We start from the raw sequence: 16,709 nt of genomic DNA on the forward strand, positions 1-16,709 counted from the left end.
GAGCTGCCGCCGCTGGACCTGATCTTCCCTGAAGTGTTTATTTATTGGTACAGGTGTGTCTGTCCTGGGCATCAACTGCAGAGCTGCCAAAACACAGGGGGAAAGGTGCTGACTATCCAATAATTATTAGCCTGACATGGTAGGGAGTTCCAATTCTGGACTCTTCCTTATGACTCTGTAAATCAGTAACAGCAGCAGGAGGGAACAGAGGTGATAGTAAGAACATCGGAGGGGTCCCTCATCTGATGCCAGGCATGACTTGAGGGTTACCCTTCATATACACAGACAGGTGTATATGAATTATATAATATATAATTGTATTCACATAGTTATTATAGATTTGGCAAAAATAGCCCGTGAGGAAGAATCATGCTGGAAAGTTGTTGAGATGCAGGTCTGGCAGTCAAGAACCCTGGGTTTGTTTTGGCTCTGCTGCTGCCTTGTGGTGGGACAGTAAGTGAGTGAAGTGGTTAAAAGTGTCACCACCTGCAAAAAAATGGTGTAATTTTGTCAAAACTGCTCACAGAGATGCTACTATGTTATAAATAGGTGATTGGAGTATGTCTGTTGAGTATGTTCATCTTTGATGGACACTAGGTAATAATAGGGCTATAAATTGTGATTGGATTTTACCACTGGGTTAAAAGCTCCAAACTATGGAACTCTTCTTGGACTAATTTCTTGCCATTTTTTTTATTAACTGCATAAAAGTTGATCACATGGGGACATTTTAAGTTAAATGTTGCTCTATCGCAGTCCCTTGTTTAAATTTTTTATCCACACCTCTTCAGTAAGATATTTTCTTAAGTTGCTGTTTTCTTAGAAGTGTAGGTAAAGAGTAAAGCCTAGACATTCACAAGTGCACAAGGAAATATGCATGGGCTCCAGGCTGACATTGCCAATAAATGCACCTTTTTTGGATGCTTCATTGCAGGCAGTTTCTCCAAAGCTGAATGCTCTAGATTAATGGCTTCTAGGAAGCAATGCCTTTTGCAGACTTTCCTTCTGTAGTGCTAGTGGGAAGGGGGGCATCTGGCCATGCCTGTGCTTTAATAACATGTGTACATGCATCAGTAGTTTAGTGAGGGCAGTGAGGTGCACAGGGTCTGACAAAAACTGAGCTTAAGCAACTTCTTCAAAACCATCCGTGTGAAAGTTTAAAAAAAAAAAAAAGTGGGAGTTTTGAATCTGTGTAGCCTTCAGGCACAGATCATGTCTCCCATATGTGCTCTCAGATTTTTGCCTCTTGCTGTTCTACTGCATCCTGTATCTGGATTTATTGTCCTGAAATGTAAAGGTCACTATTGCTACTTCCAGCTGCTGTTGGACTGGGAGCAGGATTTTTGGGTTGTCTAGAAGTCAGCTCATCACTGCAGAGTAGCAGTTGGATGTTGTCTCAGTACCAGTCATGCTCCATTTAGAGTGTTTTGAGCTATTCCTTGTTACTTTTCATGAGCTGGTAATCTTGGTTGAGAAGGTTTAAAGAGAAATATTGAAGCAGAATTGTATGTCAGGATTATGAAAAAAAGTGAATTTTCATTGTTCTTTTTCCTTCCTTTTATTGTGATACTGTGCTGGTGTAAACATTATACCTTGTTTTATTTGAAATGCAGAATTATCCTTTGAAGCAGTACTTGGAATGAAAAACAGAAGTAACAGAGCTAAACTGCTGGTGGCCTCAGATTGCTGGTGGTCTGAATTCTGAGCACAGTTTGAGTCCTAACGTGCAAGATTTTCTGTTTATTTAATAGCAGCCATTGCACTGTGCTTGTGCATAACAACTTCTATCCACCCTCCTGTCTGAGTTCTGCATTACAGATTCTTTCCACAGACTAGTGAGCAAGGAGTTTCCATGTGTTTCTGTTTTCCTCGCGAGATGGGAGCCCATGATATTCTCAGCATATGGTATAAAATATTTATTAATGTTTTTAAAGGTTGGCTTCAGGAGACAGTCTGTGATTTGACTGCATTTAGTAACATAAATCAAAGTCCTTTTCTTTTTGCATATATTTAAGAAGCTATGGAGGAGTTAGTCATGGTGAGTTCTAAATACCAGGGAGACGACCACCGTGAGAACATTTCAAAGGGAAGTAGCTTGAAGCTGTATAATGGTGTTTAGAAAAGGCCAATTTAAACTAAATAAAAATGTTATCCCTGTTATACATAATAAATGAAGAAGAGATCTCTAAAACTGTGTAAAAGAATTAAAAGAAAAATATGTCTGGTATTCAGATTCCTGAGTAAAATGTGTTCAAATCAGGAAGGAACTTCACAACTGTAGGATGAGTTCTTACCTTTTCATAGCCTAGTAACAATTCTGCATCAGGTTCTCCTTCACTTGGATTCTTTTCATTCATCTCCTGTGATATTGGTTTGGAAAAAGTGATATCTTTTTTTCCAAAGAGTGTAAAGCAGCTGCCACTGGGAGCTGTTGTGTAACGTATGTTCCAGAAGGAGTGCTTGTGTCCCTGTCTGCTCATCAAATATTTTGAGAACTGATGTTTCTGGCTTTCGATACACATTTTCTCTCCTGAGCCAAATGAAAAATTTTCGTAGTTCAAACCCACATATGTGCTGACTTACTTCCTCTGTGCTGTAATTACTTAACCACTTTCCCAAACTTTAGAGATCTTCAGAGTTCCAAACTGGCTGAGAATGGGGAGGTTTGAAAGGGGAGGGAGGAACAGCAGCATGCAGGCCTCGAGTGTGGTGATTCAGTGCACAGTGATGGCAGCCATGGGTGACCATGTCAGCACACACAACACATGGATGCACAAATCTGCCTTTTGAAAGACAATTACTACACCTGGAGCTCCAGCATATCATGAACTGTGTAGGGGTTGTCAGCAGAAACCATATTATGAACTGGATGTAGACAGCAGAGAGTCTGGACAGACCAAGTCCTGTTGTTCTGATGATTGAAAGTCAGCAAGACCACGTCATGTGCTCTTCTTGAACTGGCTCACAAATTTCCATCTGATTTTCTGTATAACCTGGATTGTTGAGACTGGGCACTATTTCATAAAGGTGCTGGAATGTGGATGCTGGGGTAACTTGTAGGCTGGTTTTAGTCTTTTCTGTGGCCTCACAGTGTTACCTTTATTGAAAAGTCCGATGTAACCTGAAGTAATACATTTGAATGTTGTTGTGAGCACACTTCTCCAGACACAGTCAATCAGGATGTTGGGGTTATTAAACATTAGGAAAAGAGTATTTTATTTTGATGATTTCACATGACTACTCTTGTTTTGGTTTGTGGTTTTTATTTGGTTTGTGGTTTTTGACCCAACAGAATGAAGCACTCTGAAGGTATCCAGACATTTGTCATACTTCCAATTGCTTTTTAGGGGGTGTGTAAGAGATTATTTCCTTCACATTCTGAAGGTTATATTGGCTCAGCTCAGTTTTTGTATTAACTCCAGCTTGGGATCATGAAAAATGTGAGTTGCTCCAGGACTGGACTGTAATTGTGACACGGATCAAAATCTCTGCCAGGCTATCCCTTCCCTCTCCTCAAAGCAGATTAGCAGCCTGGCATCTGTTTTCTTTGGGGCAGATGGCACAGATGCCCACGGAGCAGAGGAGCTGACTCACAGAGGCAGAGCTGACCTTTCTGTGAGGCACAGGATGATTAGTGGAAGGTGTGCCTGTGCTTGCCATTCATCCCATATCCCTCATGTCACCAGACAGGGATGGTTAAGCAGGGCTGGGTAGGTGCTTTGAGTCCTAAGGCAAATCTCTTACAGTCTGCCAGAGCCTTTCCCCTCGAGCTCCTCTTGCCTTCGCTCCTGCAATTGGCAGGTGGAAAAAACCCACATGAAGACAACTCTATCTCATTGTCAGAGAAGGTTTTGGAAAGGTTACACTGCGAGTGCAGTTATTTAAAGTTCTGACATCAGACTCCCTCAAGTCTTAGGTGGCTGCATAGGAAATTATAGCTGACCTGCATAGGAAATGAGGTGTACTTTAAACTTGAGTGTCATAAAAAATCACTTTATCTAGACCAAGTGCAATCTTACCTACTATGCAGGTGACAGGACTTTACTTCTTTTAGTGATGCTGGGTTGGAAAGAAAGCCTTCATTTTCATGGTGGTTTAAAAGGTTAAACGGAGCACAGTACAGAACCTGCTGTAGAAGATCTGCAGGCTAAGCCTGAAGTCCCTGACTGCTACAAGAACACCCAATTCAGCTCTGAGAGCTCTGTGTGCTGATTGTGCTGCTGTTAGTTTTGGACAAAATCAGACAGGCTGATAATAGAACATAATGCATCAAGATGAAAGAATAAATAAATCTGTGTTAACATGTTAGGGAAAACAAGAGTTGTCTCACTTTTCAGTGTTTCTTGATTGAATCATGACCTTGTTAATAAGATACTGTGTGCGTTAATAAGCTACTATGTGTATTTTGTGATATGTGGTTTGACTTAAACATAAAGGTTACAAAAATGTAGTTGACAACGTAATTAGAGGCCATGTTAAACAAGTTGAAGAACAGGTGGCTGAGAGGTGGTAAAAGACATGGGCAGCTGCTGTAAAGTGAAAAGGTTGCGAACAATCAACACAGACAAGGGGTTGTGAACAATCTTACAAGGCTCACTTGGTTATAGAGTTGAAAAATACACTTTATTAGAAGGATATTTGATTTATTGAAGAGAGAGTTGAGAGTTGCCTTTATCAATTTACACCTGTCTCCTTGGAGAATAGTTTTTATCACACGGTTGTTTCTTTAGCTGAGTCAGTGTGATCCAGTGAACAGAAGCCAAAACTAGATAAGAGAACTAGAGATAAGATACAGCTCTTAACAGTAGTGGCAAATAAACAGGTGAACTTCTTGTCTAGATATCTTTGCCAACTAAAGTCTTTAAATCAAAATAGATACCTGTCTTAAAGATATGCTATTGTTTAAATGCAGTGTTGATGCAGAAAGACAGCCTTTTGCTGTGCAAGAGTTCCTTTAGTGGTCCTGTAGCTTTTAAACATGGGCAGTTCTCTCAGCTGGTGCAAACAGACATGAGTGAAGCTGCACAGTTTATAAGTAAAGTCATTTGCTCAGCTGCTGCAAGTCACAGTAAGCTCTGACACTGGGAGGTACTCCTTCTGGGAATTTGTTGGGCATCTGGATCACTGGGAAGGAATTTTCAGTGCAAAAATAGCATTTCCTGGTTAAGGAAACTCCATGGGTCAGGGAGTGCCACTCTTCCTCATCCTCCCCAAATATGGATCAGTATTTGAAGATGACAGAATCACAGAATTATTAGGGTTGGATGGGACCTTTGGAGATCATCCAGTCCAACCTGCCAAGGCAGGTGACACAGAACACGTTGAGGGTGACTTTGGAATTTCTCCAGAGGAGGGAGACCCCGTGACCTCCCTGGGCAGCCTGTTCCCATGCTCAGCCACCCTCAGTGTAAAGTAGTTCTTCAAAATGTCTCAAAAGACAAGTCATAGGTATCACAAAACCTTTTTTTTCTGTTCTGTGATCCTTGGAGATCTGTCTTTCCTTAAGAAATGGAAATCAGGAGAAATCTCTGAGAGGTGACATGTCACATGGATGGAAAACATGATTTTGCACAGTGTAGTAGCTCACCACCTGATGGGTGATTGATGGCAGAGTTTTCATGGGGTTAATTGTGCTTTACTGAGCAGAAGTTATCTAATATATCTCTATGAACACTATCATATGTATTATCTATATCTTATATATATACTTTTTTCACTCTGATGTGCACAGAACATCCGCAGAGGTAGTGAGACGCTGTGTTGGAGCTAGAGGAAGGTGTTTGCTGCTGTTGGTGTGTTTTGCTGCTGTGACCTGTTTGAAGTGGGTTTGCAGCCTTTCAGGATCAGGCCACTGGGAAGTGACAGCCACAGTTAAATCAGGCTCTGTTGTCTGAGCAAGCTCTGCCTCGTTTGCTGCTGATCAAAAGCACTTGGTGAAAGGTGCAGCTTGGATTCTTAAAAGCATCTCATTATAGGTTATATTTAGAAGTGGGAAGAATATATTATTAATTACAAGGATGCTCCAAAGCGAAGAAACTGTTTAATCTGTGCCCTTGATGAACAGAAAAGTTCCTGTACTGAAGGAAGGTTATGCAATTAGCAGTATGTTCATTAGGAGTTCATCAGATAGCAAACTATGCTTATCTTCAGGATAGTACTGCAATATCTGACGATTTCCTAGTTATTGCCTAAGTGATAAGAGTGAGAGACAGGAACTGTCACAAGAAAATTTGTATAATACAGTTTACATATCTATTATCTGCTAGTTTATATATATATAAATAGATATATAAATTTTACATCCCAATTTACAGGCTAAGTACTCTCTTGTTGCCTTGCTGTGAACTGGAGTTAGAAATTGCCCCCACATATTTCTTGGCTTATGTAGTTGCTAAATGAGCACAGTGTGTGGACACTGTGAGGATCATTACAGAAGATCCATCCCAGTATCCTTCTGGATGTTTGCTTTGACCTGTCTGGTGCTCTCAAATCCAGTCTGTGTACTGGCCCTGTAAAACAGAGCCACCTTTGCAGAAGCATTTCTCTAACCAAAGTGATTTTTGTAATTACTTTCAGTACTTTCAAAATACTGTGTTCTTTCCAGTCTTCACGTTCAGACTTATATCTGGTAATTGATTTTTGTTAATGGTGTGATATATTCAGGTGATTTTTTTTTTAAACTGTGCTTAAAAACCTAGTTTTGAGTTGAGCATTAATTTACTTCCAAAGAAGCAGAGAAGTCAAGAGCATAAATATGCCAGAATATGTATGAAATGAGCTGCCATCTGGAATTTGTTTCTGGATTTGCTGTAATAGAAATGGAGCACTCTGGTATGCCTATTTTGGGGAATTCTAGAAATTAATATATGGGAAGAAAAATAGATAAATCTGTCCTGGTGCTCTGCTCAGCTGCTTGTATAAGAATTTGACAAGCGACCAAGGTGATTATTTCTGTTAGGCTTGTACTAAGTGAAATACTGCTAGTGAAAAGAATGAATTATTTTTAGAATCTAATGTTTAACAATTCAGGGTCACAGTGCCACAGATTTGAAGAGACTCTAGAAACTCCATCATTTTTATCTATAAATCAAAACCACTCAAATAACGTTTGATTCAATAAAAAGTAAATTTGTCTCTTATCTAAAAGTATCTCTGCAGAAATCGTTCCAAGATGCTTTCAAACTGCTGAGTTACGAATCCACACAGGGAGGGTTGATTGATTTATTGTGTGCTGCAATCTGGAGTATTTTATCACTGAATCTTTAGTGCAGAAAGTTGATGTTGTTAAAGCTGCAACATATTTAGACCAAGAGCCTGGGAATAAAGAAGGAAGCATTTCTGCATCAGTACAGATCAGGAGAATAATGTTATTTACCTGTGTTTCTGTAGAGATCAGCTCTTGCCACAGTCTCTTCTAAGTCAGACCATGAGGGATAGGCTTTGTAAGTCAAGGCTTGAGAGTGTGCTCTGGTGTGCCCATGGGATGCCCAGGTAATGGATTTAGGCTGTGCTTAGGCACGTGGCTGATACCTGAACAGATGACAAAAGACTTGTAATAGTTCACACTTGGGTAGTGGAGGGCTGGGGCTGTTCCCAGCTGTGCACCTCGGCTCACAAGGCCAGCGTGGGCCCCGAGGCTTCATTCACAGCTAAACACTTCAATTTGTCAGCTGTGGGGCTGCGTGAGAAAGTTGGAAAGTTGTTCAAAAATCTGTTTGCCCACAAGGCTCGGGAATCACTGAGCTGGGGCAGGGAACAAGTTTTCCTTTCATAAGTTGCATTTCCCGGGGTTAATTAGCTGACTTCCATTCATGCCCAGCTTGTGCCGCCTTAACCTCCCGACTCTCATTTCTTCCTTGACACTCTTCTTTCTTCCCAGAGCATGTCTGTGTTTGAACTTCGCTGATTCCCAGCTAAACTGTACCAGTCTGTGCTGGGTCAGCTGTTACCCTTCAGTGTTTTATTCTCCTAAGGCTTGCCTGAATCAGAATTGCCTTGAAAGCATCACGCATCACTAATCAGGGGGGAACGCTGTGGGTCAGGGTAGATTTTTAAAGGCTGTCTGTAGCCAGAGTTAGTTTTTCCCAGTAGGCATCCCTAGATTCAAGCAGAGGTGGAAGATCTCTGTTGAGGAACAGAGCTCTGCTCTGAACCATGCCAGAGGTTGAGTTCTGTTTGATTTCTGGGCTATAGGAAAGACAAAACCCTTTTGTTTTGTTTTGTTTTCCTTTTTCATTTTTTCCCCCTGACCTCCCCCATTACTGTTAATGCAGAAGGGAGGGGAGACTGAACTGCATTACAGCTGGCAATGTGTACACAGACTGACAGGGTAATTGCTCTAGACAGTGGTGGGATGGGAGGTTTGACAGGACAACGTTGCACATCACTCAGTTTCAAACTAGCTCTAAAAACAATAGAGTTTAAAGAAGATGTTGTGTTCAGGGTAGAAAAAAGGGGAATATTTTATCTGACCTTCTTAAACAAAGCCATGTCATTGCTGGAATTTTTTTAAAGCTTTGCTTTTGATTGAGAATGAAAAATGCCTCTTACAAAAGGGAATAATTAATAGCTTTGCTATTAGAAAACTATCTCTAAAGAAAATTTTGAGTCCTGGGTTTTGCTGGCAGGCCTGTGTATTTGCTAACTAGCAAAGTCAACTGTCAGTTTATTATTAAACTGTTTGAGATCAGCAGTGCACATTGCTGCTTTAGTTAAGCCAAGATCAGGATCTTCAGCTGTTCTCATTTCTTACTTTGATATCTAAGTTTTTCCCTGTGTTTATTACCAGTATCTTCTCTCCTTTCCTCTGTGCCAAGCTAAGGGTCTGAGATTAGAGAAGCTCATTGGTGAAGAGAAAATAAAGTTTTAAGTAGTACAAAACTATCTGAAGAACTCTAATGTGGAGACTCAGGTTTTCAGTAGTCAGAATAATGTCTTAGTGTCACAACTCATCTTGAAGACAAAGGTCTGCCCTGGCTTAGAGGTGGAGCAGAGAGAGGTTTGGTGATTTCATGAGGAGGGACCGTGTTAGGGTTTTGAACACTTCTCCATATTAAGCCCAGGGTAAATAACAGATTTTCCTCTTCCATCGAGGAGTTTCTGTTGTTTGCCTTTTCTGCCTTGTCCTGGGGAGTCTTGCCCTTCAGCTCTGCAACAAGCAGGGTGCTGGTCATAGTTGTTGGGTATGTTAGCATTGTCCAGAATCTCTATAAAATGCTAGTAAAGATTGGAATCCCAGGGTTATGTCTCATTCAGGTTTATTAAAGGATTCATTCATCGCTGACCAAATCAATGCTTAGGGGCATTTAACTGAGATATCCAAGAGATATCAGAGTACTACTGATCACACAAAGGTGGGCTGGGGGGAGTAGAAAGCCAAGATAGTCCAAGGACTGACCTTGTTGAGGAATTGCCAACCCTCTGTGTGGACATGGCAAGTGTCCTCTGGGAGGGAAACTTTGGTCTCAAGGTGTTTGGACATGTAGGGAATAAACCTTTACAATGTTTTCTTGAATTCTCATGTGTGCAATGGCAGGTATATGAAATGTAGTTTGTTTGGGAGCATAAAACCCTTCTGTATCATGTACATCTTTCTCATGCCTAATAACCTGTCATGATCTCTTAGAAACTGGTCTCTCTGTGCACAACCAGACGTGACAGTGTGGGAATTTCACCGTGTATTCTACAAACACCAGTAAAACACTGTTGTTTTACAAGTGCTAGACAGTTACTAAATTGAAATTTAATGAGGCTCAGCTGACTGCTGTTAAACATCTGGTCTTGGTTTGTAAACTCTGAAACTTCAGAAGTATGACCATGAGGTTAAAGGCAGTTAAAAAGCTTCCTGATTCCTGCTGAAAGCATCACAATTTTCCTATAGTTTGAGACCAAGGAGAATCATGTAATCATCCAGTTTGACCTCCCATTTACCAAGGACCATTAACATAGACTTGGATTTACCCAAAATGAGCCAAGTCCCTTGAGTTTAAGGACTTTATTTCGCAGCAGCAGGGCCTATTGGGCATATCAGGAAGAGAACAGAAGTGCCATCAAAACTGTATCTCGGAAAGCTCTGAGATGAATTAGGTGAGACGTGCTCAGATGATTGCAGCAAGTGAGCATTTGCTATGTTTACAGGAAGACAAAATCAGCTGAAGTCCTGCCAGTCAGACTGAGGGAAGGAAATGCTTTGCATAGCCAAGTTTGATGGTAGTTTTGATTTTTGAAGTGGATGAGTAAGAGATAGCAGTCAGAAATCTAAGGAAAAGTGATGCACTGAAAGCCCAGGAGTACTAGTCCTTTCTGTCCAGCATGCTATCTTGGGCTGTGCCAATATTCAGTATTCTGGGAGAAGTTTACAAATAAACTGTAAGTGTGTCAGGATAGCTTTGAACTTGGGTAAAGAATAGCTTCCTGACCCATGTAGATGATTCAAGTCATGACACACGAAGCTTAGTTATTCATTAATATAAAACCTGATGCCATTTGTCTTTCCTCTTGCCCTGTACTCAAATAGAGTTTATACTACCTGTTAAACCTATTGGCCTTATACCTGAGAATCATTTTCTTTATTCAGGTTGTTTGTAGTGTCTGTGTTTGAAACACAGCTTTTCCTGTGAAAGCTACCTCACTTTCTCTGTCAGAAAGTCTATATTTCAGTAATTACAATTAATCCTGGGATTTTGAATTCCTGATGATTTCACTCTGATGTCAGAGGTGATAATCACCAACGTGATAATCTGCTCAAAAGCAGGGTGCATGCTATCTCTTTTAGACATGCTGAACCCTTTGTACACTAAGCTTATTTTCTCCCTTCAGTTTCTAGGTAGAGGAGTTGGAGGCTCATCAAAGACTCCCAAGCCATGCTGTTGTAAAGAAGCCTTTCTTAGAAGCACACAAGAATTGAGTTAATAAGGGCTGTACTATGCAGTGCAATGGGGTGAAATCTGTGTAAATCCTTTTCTGTTCCCCTGGGAACTAAGTCACCATCAAACAAATCACACCATAGGAGATAACTATTTATCAGGTTTATCAACTGTTAATACAGTCCTTGACTTTTTACAGTACAAATTCTTAGTAGCCTTTTCTAGTCTGTCTTTTGAGTTGTTTATAGTAATTTTTGCTGAAAGTTTAAAGGTGGTGCCTATAGGTTAATTATCTTTTTGTGCAGTAAGACTAGATTTTCATGATTTCTCTGCCTTTGCATGCTCCCACAAGGGGTTATGGCAAGTGTGTACTTACACACTCAAAAATGTAGAGTCAGGTAGCAGCAATCCAAGCTCCCATGTCCTGGGAATCAGGGTTGCCAGCATGCCCCAGTTCTGACCAGCACAGACCATCCTGTGCTCAGCAGAAGGTCACTGCCTTTGTCAACAAAGGCACTGTTTGTGGGGGTTTGGTCTCATTCCAAGTCCAAGTGCTGTAATCTTAATTCACTTAAACCTCTAATCATGACATTTGTTTTGGCCTGGGCTGGCTTCAGCTGGAAATGTAAAGTTGCCTTTACTTTCTCTATGGTGTTAAGTGTGTGTGTCACACAGATGTGGTGAGCAAACCAGATGGATGCAGTGGCACTGGCTTTAGTTGAAGCTGCAAGTTCACCAAAGTCTTGCCATCCCAGCAGGCTGATGCTTTAGTGTGTTGGTTCACACAACAGAAGGGAGAGCTCCCTGCAGCTCCAGACCTTTGTGGGAACAATTCTTTGGTTGGCATTCTCCATAACGTGTTTGGCCTGTGTGTGTTGCTAGATCTGATGTATCTTGAAGGGCTAAGGGCAGTAAACCAAAGCAACAGCAACCTGTCCTGAGCTGCAGAGTGAACTGGTGGGTGAACAGCGTAGCAGCCAGTGTTCCCAGCACCCACCCTGAGGGGGAGAGGAGGCAGGGGAAGGAAAATACCAGTGCAGACACACCTTCTGCTGTGATAGCAATTCACATCACAGGACGGATTTTAAAGTGTTTCTTATGCACCTTAAATACTCCAATGGGAAAGTTTGAGATGTAAGTCAGCAGTGAGTGTAGACTGGGATGTACATTCATACACACATACATATATGGAGAACTATATATTCAGACTTGTGACTGAGATGTTTTTCTGAATCAAAAATCTTCAGTAATTAGGAGCTCTGTGTTCTGAATTCCCCTAAGCAATCTCTGCCTGCCAGCTCCCTCCCTTTTAACAGTTTTGCTTGTTTTGTCTGGAAACATAGAGGGTCTAGTCCTGTACTTGGACAGGTATGAACACTTATTTTGTTCTTGGTACATGTCTGAAATAGGACTGCCAGCTATGACAGGGCAATATTTGAGGAGGGAAGGTCCTTGTTAAAAAACATTCCTTTAAAAGAAGGCCGACTGCTGCAGGAAAGAGGGAAGTAGGAATTTTAAGTTCCATAGTAAAGGTGGAAATTTTGCAGGAACGGTTTATTGGCATGGCAGGAATTAATGAAACCATTTTATTATGGAATTTTCTATGTTGTAGAAAAAAGTTTTGGGTTGGAATTTTTCTTCTGAAGAACCTGGGAAAAACACAAGGGGCAGTCTGGAGAGGATGGGGAGTTATTTCACCAGAGATAGAGAAGCTGTTCAGACCTGTAAGATGATGTATTTCCACAAAGGGCATTCTTTTCAGTCTGCTGATGAAAAGTCTTGTGGGTTTCCCACCAGTAGAAGCTGCTTAATTGCATTTTGTGTATGCTCTTAGAGTACCTGTTTGGTGAGAACCTGACAAATGGTCTTCTGAAAGTAAATCAATTTTGTTTTCTTGGGCTTTCTTGAATATACATGATGTCCGGAGCCTGAAAAGCACAGCAGTGGCACAAGAGGAAGCAAACAGTGGGGCGCCAGTTAGGCTCTATGGTTCTCTGAAAGACTTTGTAGCCTCCTATAAAGAAAAAGAAGAATGTGCTATTGGTGGTAGTGAGTAAATGGAACCTTCTTGTCTTCTTTGCTCTTGTCTCCTTATAAATAAACCATTGTTGTCCATCCTTGGCATTTGCAGTTCATTGTGATAAATTGGTCTTGATGTGTCTGACATTTCAACCAAGTTGTTTAATGGTGCTTTTCTGAAAAGGCAGATCTCGCTATAACATTGGTCCAGAATATATCCAGGGGAAGAGCACTCACCATCACACGTAGCACTAACCCTTTCCTTCCTGGGAGGATGAAGAGGGAAGTAGGAAGTAAACATTTTGGTCACGTCAGCACAAAAGGCCTGGGTTTGTGTAAGCAGAGCACAGAAACAGGAATGTTGAGTCTGGATTGCAGTTGCTAAAAGCCTGTTTGGTAGTGTGGACAGCAACATTGACTCCACTTGCATTGCTGCAGCATCTCGGGTGAGAGGGGAGGAAAAAAACCCAACTTGCTGAAAAATAGATGTATTTTTACCAAAATTATGTTTTGAGTTTTATGCAAGATGCTTTATCTGTTACCTGCCTGTGCTTACAAGTCATTGACTTCCATGCAACAATTGCTTGGGTACAGAAACCACTGGAATGCAAAGATTTGATGAACTGTGACCAACAGCAGCTTCTGTTGCTGCATCCCTGAAAGTTCAGGCTTTGATTTACAGATCTTAAATGTCTTTAATTACTCTGTCAGGGAGATGATTAACAGAGAGATTGCTTTCCATAAAAAAGGAGTCTTCTGCCTATACCTTTCCAAACCTTTCAGCTTCCCAAAGTTATTAAGCATCTGCTCAAAGCAGCCAAGCAAAAGTAATGCCCGTATTTATGTGACCAATAAATAACCTTTTTCCTGGTTAATGATCCCACTGTGTGATAATACCATTTTATAATTATATTTCACCTTCTTCAAAATCAGATGTGTAGAATGTGTTCTCACCTGTCTTGACCCACTTAGTTCTGAATGGAGATTTATTATGAGGATGAAAAAACTGATCCTACTTGGCATCGAAACAAACTTTCCTTTCCTTCACCACAGCCTGAGCAAGAAGAACTAGAACAATTTTTTTGAGATGTGAACCAATAACCTATTTAACAAATGTCTCCGTGACTTTTTTGGTCTCCCAGCTTTCCCAGTATGCCAGTCCAATCCAGACCTTGTTCCTGAATGCAGTCAGGGGACAAACTTTTTGGAGACTTTAGAAATGGTGTCCCTCTGTATGATATTTGTGGCAAAAAGCCCTTTTTTCCACCGATGCTGCCTCAGAAAAACGAGGCAGCCCCTGCTGATGGGGTTGGGTTCCCCTCCCCACAGCAAGGCAGTGTGCCTTTCATCCCCCCAGGCCTCCTGTGCTGCCTCATACACATGACAGCACATATATATCCTGGTCCCTTTGCCAGACATTGCCCCCTTTCTCCTCAGAGTTGCCCCCTTTCTCCTCAGAGGGGCCGATGGCAGCAAGGTGAGTCCTCCAGCCCCTCCCTCCCTGGCCTCATTCTGCTGGAGTGCAGTCTGTTGTGTGTCTCTCTATGGAGGCTTAGAAAAAATAAAATTATAGTGATTTGGCTGCAGATTTATGTTTTCCAGCACAACATTCTGCAGGCTCACAGCCGTGCGTGTGAGGGCCGGGTAAGGCTGGCAGAAGCGGTATTTTTGGGGTGATCCCATCATGCTGAGGAGCTGTGGGATGCCTAGGCCAAGTGGACCGTTTTAGCTCCATTTTTTTCACGTTTAAGGGGGCTGCTGGTTGCCAGTCAGCTGCCACAGAATTTTTTCTTTCTTATCCATGAATTGCTTGGCCCTGTTCAAGGATGGCTCACCCTGGCACACAGCTCTGGGGAGAGCTCTGCTGCTGTGAGGCCTCACCGGCCTCCTCGAGGGTGAGGGCAAACACCTCGTTTTACACCCTTTGGCACAGCTGGCAGGTGACCTGGTTTTCAGAGGTGCTGTCTGACTTCTGTGGAAGGACACAGAGCTCAGTGTCACCAAGTGTCCCTGCAGCTGTGCACTATAAACCTGCAGCTTAAAGGGACTGGGGCTGAGGGGAAAATGTGGGATGTGGGTCCTGGCCTGTAGCAGGACAGTGATCTGAGCTGGCAGATACACTGATCCTGGTGAGATGTTTTTTTTTCCTCACCTGCTGGAAAAATAATCAGAAAGCCTAAGCAAGGATCCCTCTTTTTCCTCCCCCCTGTAATCATGCAACATTCATAAATGTTATTTAGTCATGCACCGAGCAAATTTCAACAGAAATGCTGTCATGCCTCAGAATTGTAAAACTTCATTACATCTGTTATTAACTGTCTGTCTATGGCAGGACCTAATTTGTCTTGAAGTATTGGTTGTCCACAGCTTCTCAAAACAGCTTCTTACAGCACTTGAAGGTGCTAAGACAGAGAAATCCTGGGATTAAATGGCACTGCTCTCCAAGTGGCTGATTGATGCTTTGGGGCTGTAAGATGCCCTTTCACAGCCTTCTTGTGCAGGTGGAAAGGGAGAGGTATAATTTTCCTCCTCTCTCACTCAGCACTTGGGAAGCTGATTCTCTTTGCATAAATACCTTTAGCAGGGTAATGTGAAAATTTTAATTTAGAATTTAGGTTCATCCCCTTTCAGTAGGCCTGCAACATTATCATAATTAATACCAATGGAAGAACTATTTGAAAACATGTAATTTTTTAAGAGAAAAATTGTTGTTTAATAAGCAAATCCTACCAATCTGGATGATGATTCCAGAATGCTAAGCGATTGTTTAAACTGTGAAATATTTTTCATTTCAGCAGCCTTGTCACAATAAATGTAGATCTGTTGCTCTTTACACTAGTATGAAGGGGGGAAAAAAGGAATTTTAGCAATGCAAACTAGTTATAAGAGAATGAGCTTCACAGCTTAGTTGGTTCCAGATAAATCTGGCAGATTTTTTTTTCATAGTTGTGTTCTTACATGTGCTGGGGTTTTTGCTTCTGCAGGTCTTCCCATGTCTCCATGTCTTAGATCAGAGTCATCTTTAATTTACACACTTTCAGCTAAGTTTGTTTAACATGTGGGTTCATACTTGTGCTTTCCACTTTTTCCTCAGGTTTAGTGACCATAATTTGCCCAGATCATTAAATTTGCATTACCAAACATATAAGTACACCCTTATACTAAAATTAGGCAATTCCTTTTTCCTGTCTTAATTTGAGGTGATATTTTGAGTCATTTATCCAATACTGCTGCTGCTGTGTGCAGGGTGCTGGTGTGTTCATACGATGTTAGCAATGTTTAGAATTGTGTTTAACTTGTGGTTTTTTCTTTTTTCTTTTTTTTTCTTAATCCTTCCAGCCAAGCAAGTATGTCCATCTGAAAAAATTAGCTGTGGAGACTTAAGCAACAAGTGTATCCCGTCGTCCTGGAGATGTGATGGGCAGAAGGATTGTGAAAGTGGTATTGATGAGGCTGGCTGCACTCCTGGTGAGTTAGAGGAATACTTTAATACATATGCACCTTCTCCATTTAGGACCATAAAAGTTCTATAGTGACTGTTACAAATTGAATGTAAAGGGATGACTTTTCCTGCCAACAGGTTTTTTTCTCTCTACACTTGCAGTGCTAAGTAGTGAATTTTAGAAAAAGAGCAGAAAGAAGGATTCTCTGGTTGGAGTTGGCTGGAGAATGAGTGAACTCTGTGGAGAATAAAGTATTCAGTATATTGAGTATTGAGAATTAAGTATTCTTTCACTACAGTAGCAGAATATGTTTAGTCAGTTTGGAACATGATTATCAGGGTTAATACCCAGAAGATGTGGAAAGGACTTAAATACAGTGTTC

General features: G+C 41.3%; 1 protein-coding gene across 2 annotated transcripts in view; it reads left to right on the top strand.

The window, feature by feature from the left end:
• The window catches only part of LRP8 (LDL receptor related protein 8), a 170,695-nt gene that overhangs the window by 116,515 nt on the left and 37,471 nt on the right, over window positions 1–16,709 (top strand). For both annotated transcript variants that reach the window (XM_064665197.1, XM_064665198.1), the window contains exon 4: window positions 16,224–16,352. In XM_064665197.1, coding sequence (XP_064521267.1) covers window positions 16,224–16,352 — 129 coding nt within the window. The remainder of the gene's footprint in view (window positions 1–16,223; window positions 16,353–16,709) is intronic.

This window comes from Pseudopipra pipra, chromosome 9, assembly GCF_036250125.1.
Source record: "Pseudopipra pipra isolate bDixPip1 chromosome 9, bDixPip1.hap1, whole genome shotgun sequence".
Lineage (NCBI taxonomy): Eukaryota > Metazoa > Chordata > Aves > Passeriformes > Pipridae > Pseudopipra > Pseudopipra pipra.